This window comes from Elaeis guineensis, chromosome 4 (assembly GCF_000442705.2).
Source record: "Elaeis guineensis isolate ETL-2024a chromosome 4, EG11, whole genome shotgun sequence".
Lineage (NCBI taxonomy): Eukaryota > Viridiplantae > Streptophyta > Magnoliopsida > Arecales > Arecaceae > Elaeis > Elaeis guineensis.
This window is the reverse complement of record NC_025996.2, coordinates 125948431-125954982: the sequence shown is the minus strand read 5'-3', so window position 1 is coordinate 125954982 and position 6552 is coordinate 125948431. Positions and strand designations below refer to the sequence as shown.

General features: G+C 34.9%; 1 protein-coding gene across 1 annotated transcript; it reads left to right on the top strand.

The window, feature by feature from the left end:
• Window positions 1-3273: 3273 nt before the first annotated feature.
• On the top strand, window positions 3274-5580 carry LOC140857390 (uncharacterized). The gene is made up of 2 exons (XM_073256176.1): window positions 3274-3387; window positions 4348-5580. Exons 1-2 carry the CDS (start codon window positions 3274-3276, stop codon window positions 5578-5580), a joined length of 1347 nt encoding a protein of 448 aa, XP_073112277.1.
• The last annotated feature ends 972 nt before the right edge of the window (window positions 5581-6552 follow it).

Below are 6552 nucleotides of genomic sequence, written 5' to 3'. Positions count from 1 at the left end.
TGAACCAAAAACTATTGAAGAAGCTGAAAATGATTATAATTGGATTAATGCAATGCAAGAGGAACTTAATCAATTTGAAAGAAATAATATATGGACTTTAGTATCAAGACCTAAAAATTATTCAATAATTGGCACAAAATGGGTCTTTAGAAATAAATTAGATGAACATGGAAATGTAATAAGAAATAAAGCAAGATTGGTTGCTAAAGGTTATAATCAAGAAGAAGGAATTGATTTTGATGAGACCTTTGCACCTGTTGCTAGATTAGAGGCCATTTGACTTCTACTTGCATATGCTTGCTTTATCAAATTTAAATTATTTCAAATGGATGTCAAAAGTGTATTTTTGAATGGATATATTGCTGAAGAAGTCTATGTAGAACAACCCCCAGGTTTTGAAAATCATGCTTTTTCTAATCATGTTTTTAAATTAAATAAAGCTCTATATGGTTTGAAACAAGCACCTAGGGCTTGATATGATATGCTAAGCAAATTTTTACTAAATAATAGTTTTTTAAGAGGTAATGTAGACACAACCCTTTTCATTAAAAGAAATCAAAATGATATATTAATTATACAAATATATGTTGATGATATTATTTTTGGGTCTACTAATGAATCTCTTTGTCAAGACTTTGCTAAGCTCATGCAGGGGGAGTTCGAGATGAGCATGATGGGAGAACTTACATTCTTCTTCGGACTCTAAATCAAACAAACAAAGGAAGAAATCTCCATCATCCAAAGCAAGTACACCAAGGAATTACTCAAAAGATTTAGAATGGAGAACTCCAAAGCAATTGGCACACCCATGAGCCCTTCATGTAAGCTTGACAAGGATGAAGAAGATAAATGTGTAGACTTAAAATATTATAGAGGTATGATTGGCTCTCTATTATATTTGACTGCAAGTAGGCCTGATATCATGTTTAGTGTTTGTCTGTGTGCTAGATTTTAATCTAATCCTAAAGAGTCTCACTTGAATGCTGTTAAAAGAATCCTTAGATATTTAAATGGTACTCAAACTCTAGAATTATAGTACTCTAAGGACTCATTAATTGACTTAATAGGATATTCAGATGCTGATTTTGCTGAATGTAGATTAGATAGAAAAAGCACTAGTGGAACTTGCCAATTTCTTGGAGTTAACCTAATCTCCTGGTTTAGCAAGAAATAAAATTTGGTAGCACTGTCTACGGCTGAGGCCGAATACATTATAGCCAGAAGTTGTTGTGTTCAAATCTTGTCACTACAAGAAATCTTATCTATAGTGGCAAGTGTTTTATGGCAAAGAAAATTTTTGCCACTGAAAATAAATATTCTATGACAAGAAATCATGCTCGTCACTGATTAGCATCAATTGATTTATTTTAGTGACAAACAAATATCCTTGTCATAGATTATTAATTATTGGTGACAAAAAAATTTTTCTTGTCACTAGAACTTGTCACTAAATAAAAATGCAAAAAACTAAAATATTAGTTAGAAAAATAAAATATTATTCATGACAAGAATTAAAATTCTGTCACTAAAAGGCATCGGTGACAATAATTACTTGTCACAGAAAATATTTTCTTGTCACAGAAAAAAATTCAATGACAATATTTACTCGTCACTGAAACAAAAAAATATTAAGCACCAAACCCCTGATTAGAAGCCCTTTCTTTGTCCTCTAAAAAAAAAAAAGAAGAGGAAGAAGAAGAAGAAGAAGAAACGAAACATTTCATCTCCTTCATGTTTACCACTTCTTCACAAGTACTCAATCCCAGAAACCCCCACACCTATTAGTAGTGATGTGAGAGAACTCACAACTGGCACCCTTCCAATTGATAACTCCATTGAAGAAAATATTCTGGTGCACATTGGATTGGATTTGGAGGAGGCCGTCATACTATATTAAAAGTTAGAACTCAAAACCCTGGCTCTAATACCAAAAGTCTTTTTGTATAGATATGCCCATTCTTGTTGCTCTTTCGATTGATTTTGATGATTACAAAGCATTTGAAGGGGTACTATTGATTTTCACTTGAAAAAGACTTATTGCTCTTCAGGGAAAAAATCATAATTTTATCAAACCTTGATTTGAAAGTATCAAATGATAGAACAAAAGATTTGTGATCCATTGATGAAAATTTTATTATTTTTGGACTTGTATTTTAAAAGATATTCATGTTTGAAAAATATGAGTCGACCCATGAGTCGACTCATGGCATATGAAATGATTGGCACGCTGAATTTTTGGATGGCACAAACTTGGCACACCCTGTGAGTCGACCCATGAGTCGACCCCCAAGGCATGAGTCGACCCATGAGTCGACCTCTGCGGGTTTTAGGCCAATTTTACAGAACCGTGCTTCCTTTCTCATTTTCTGATGTTTTTCCACAGAGGTCGACCCATGAGTCGACCCCCAGGCATGAGTCGACCCATGAGTCGACCCCTATGACGGGATTGTTCTGCGTTTTTAACCCATTTTAAGTACTTTTAATGCTCATTTAATGAAAAATTTTCTGCCGCTGAGAAACCAATCTTCGCGCGTTGTTCTTGGTTTCATGGGAAAGAGGCCCAAAACCCCTCATCTTCCCCATTTGGCTGCTCCAAGCCTCCCCACTTGATTAAGCCTCATAAAAAACAGAGAAAAATCCAAGGAAAACATCAAAAAAATAGACGAAACAGAGGACGGATAGAAAAAATCAAAGGTATGCCCTTTTTCCTCATAGATTGATCATTTTCCTTTGGTTTTTGCATCTTTTTCTTTTCATTTCGTTATCTGTTTTTGGAGATCTATGGAGAAGGAGAGCATCTAAGGATATTAGAGGGGTTTTGAGGTTCCGATGATATGGGATTTTATGTGAGTTGCAGCGATGTGAGCTTGAGGTTTTGGAGAGCTAATCTGGGTAGAAGCATGATATTTTGTAGGGTTTGGGGATTTTTGATTGAAAAGATTTTTCTTTGGTTTTTTTATTTTCAATTTATGGAGTTCTATTCAAATGATAATACGAATATGATACTAAATCCATGGTGTCAGACTTCCAAGCTCCATTTTTTTTTTGGCTCCTAACTATCAGTTTATGGAGTTGTGTTCTCATGATAATATGAATATGATACCAATCTGTTCATCAGGCAGTGAGTCTCAGATGTAAGATCCAGACGTATGATATGGGTTGAATAAATACAGGAGAATATATATAGGATGGAAGAATGTCACCATACAAAAGCTTAGACTGATTGAATAGTTCAACTGTATTAATAATTTTCTGCTTGATTAATCTGAGAGAATGGGTACTGTTCTCCTTGTGATTGCTCTAGAAGTAAGATGGGGCACCACTCGGGTGATGCAAATTTCAACAGCCAACCCTCCCCTGGTCCTTAAAAGTGAGGACAAATTGGAGGTACCTTTTTTTTTCTTTTTCATTTAGTTAAAGGTACCAACTTATCTATTTGGTAAAGGTTCTTGGTTGTTTTATGAGATATTTGGGCCCAAATCCTTCCCTAACCTACTTTGGGAAGTGATTTATTAGCATGGACACCTCATAAAAAATGGTTACATAAACCTTGATTACAAATCTTATTTGGTTGTCCTCTGTATTTATAATATGTTTGCAGGTATGATTGTATACAAGTGAAGCAAATGATGATTTGGCACACTCTCCTTGTTCCCTTTTGTTTTTTTTTGAAGTAAACTTTTCTTGCTCCCTTAGCTTACAAGCAAAGCAAAACCAATAGAGGAAATTATTTGTAGACTTTCTTTCTCCCTTATAGCTTTCGCTCACCATCATACATCACCCACAACACTTCTTCATGACACCTTTATTCTGAAAAGAGAAATATAAATAACAGATCAAGCTAGTGACAGAAAGAACTAGGTGCTAATTTGTTTAGCTAGTTTAAAATCGAGCATGGCAAGGATGGTTGTGTACTTTTGTCTAGATCCCGTTTCCCCCTTGGTTTGAACTCTTTGGCCTACTCAAACTTTTGATTTATACCTCTTCATTTCCTTCATGAATTGGCTTATGGATATTATCCATATGAATATGAAACTGAATCCATGGTGTGAGACTTGCAGTAGGTTAATTTCCACCTTTCTGAACTCTCATATGGGGCCAAAATAATTTTTTTTGAGACTTTTCGATTCAATTTATGGAGCTCTGTTCTATTGATGATATGAATATGAACTACTGTATATAGGGCTTTAAATTATATATTTGTTGTTAAAATAAGCATCTTACGAACCTCAATTTTCTATGTTCAATTATCTTTCTAATTCTTACGCTACCTGCTGATTGTAGTTTTACCATAACAACTCATTTTATTATAGTTGATATTATTTTATTGTCTATTATAATGTGTAGGACATAATGTCAGATAAGAACTGGATGAAACTTAATGACAGAGCAAGTATGGAATATATAAATGGAGTCCATTCGTTTCTTAACTTTGCTTTTGGTCAGCCAACTATTAGTGATAGAATACGATGTCCTTGTACTAAGTGTAGAAATACAGTCTTTAAGGGCCGACATGAAGTGAGGGCTCACTTGATCCAAAATGGAATTGTGAAAAGTTATAAACATTGGGTTTATCATGGTGAGACAATTGAGGAAAATTTAGAGGAATGCAATGCTAATAGTAGAGACAATTTAGATGAGGAAGAAAATACAGATTATGATGACTTAATTGGAATGGTTCATGATGCATGTGCTTTCATAAATACTGATGTTGAAAGAGATGATGTGAATGAAGGATATGAACCCCAAGAACCAAATCCGGAAGCAGCAGCCTTTTACAGGTTGCTTAAAGATGCCGATAAAAATTTGTATCCTGGATGTGACAAGGTCTCCAAATTATCCTTTGCTGTGAAGTTACTCCATTTAAAATGTTCAAATAATTGGAGTGATACATCAATGGATAAGTTGCTGAAGGTTTTTAAGGAAGTTCTTCCAAATGGTGTCTTAGTTCCAAACTCATTTTATGAAGCTAAGAAGCTTATTCAGGATTTGGGACTTGAACATATAAAAATAGATGCATGCTTGAATGATTGTGTTATATATTGGGGAGAGCATGCCAATGCAATCGTATGTCCTGTATGTAACTTATCCCGCTGGAAATATCAAGGCAGAACGCACAATATCCCTCACAAGATTTTACATTATTTTCCTTTGAAACCAAGACTCCAGAGGTTGTATATGTCTAAAATCACTGCAAAGGACATGAGATGGCATGAAGAGAAAAGGATAAATGATGGCATATTAAGACATCCAGCTGACTCATTCGCTTGGAAATCCTTTGATGATAAGTACAAGTCCTTTTCTGCAGATCCTCGGAGTGTTAGGCTTGATCTTGCAAGTGATGGCTTCCAACCATTTGGAAATATGTCTACCCCTCATAGTATATGGCCAGTTGTGTTGATTCCATATAATTTACCTCCATGGCAGTGTATGAAAGATCCTTATTTTATGATGACACTTCTTATTCCAGGTCCTAAGTGCCCCGAAAATGACATTGATGTGTATCTACAACCTTTAATTAAAGAGTTGAAGGAGTTATGGGATATAGGAGTAGAGACATATGATGCTCATACACGATAAAATTTCAACTTACATACTGCTGTCCTTTGGACTATTAATGATTTTTCCGCATATGGTAATTTGTCTGGATGGATGACTAAAGGAAAACTAGCTTGTCCTTGTTGCCACAAAGATACTTGCTCTCTTTCAATACGAAGTAAGATTTGTTACATGGGGCATCGTCGGTTCTTACCCAAAAATCATTCATGGCGACGTAATAAAAGATCTTTTGATGGAAAATGTGAATATAGAGATGCACCTAAGGTACTAACTGGTGATGATGTGTTGGATCAGCTGCGTAAGTTAAAAAAAGTTACTTTTGGGAAGGGTCAAAAGCGTAAGCGTGATGATTTTAACGATGTTTACAATTGGAGGAAGAAGAGTATATTCTTTCAATTGCCTTATTGGAAGGATCTGAAATTGCGCAATAATCTTGATGTGATGCATATTGCGAGAAATATTTCTTCTAACATTTTAAGAATTGTGCTGGATATAAAAGGAAAGACAAAAGATACATTGAAGGGCCGTTTTGACCTTGTAGATATGAACATTAGGCATAATCTTCATCCTTATATTGAAAATGGTAAATTGAAGATGCCAGTTGCAACTTATACATTATCCCCACAAGAGAAGATAGCCTTTTGCAATTTCTTATCTAATCTAAGGGTCCCTGATGGATTCTCTTCTAACATATCAAGATGTGTGAATATAAATGAGAAGAAGATTTCTGGCTTAAAGTGCCATGACCATCATATCCTTTTGCAGCAAATACTTCCAGTTGCCATTCGGGGATTATTGCCTAAGTTTGTTTGTGAGCCATTGATTGAGCTAAGTAACTTCTTTAGAAACTTATGCTCAAAGTCGTTAAAAGTTCAAGATCTAAAACAGTTGGAGGATGACATTATTATGACTCTGTGTAAACTTGAAACAATATTCCCACCAGCTTTCTTTGATATTATGATTCATTTACCAATTCACTTGGCAAGCGAGGCT

Bases quoted from the DNA above. Each gene is read 5' to 3' on its own strand.
- LOC140857390 (XM_073256176.1), top strand. From the start codon at position 3,274: ATGGGTACTGTTCTCCTTGTGATTGCTCTAGAAGTAAGATGGGGCACC. The intron at 3,388-4,347 runs GTACCTTTTTTT...TATAATGTGTAG, and splicing joins AAAGTGAGGACAAATTGGAG to GACATAATGTCAGATAAGAA.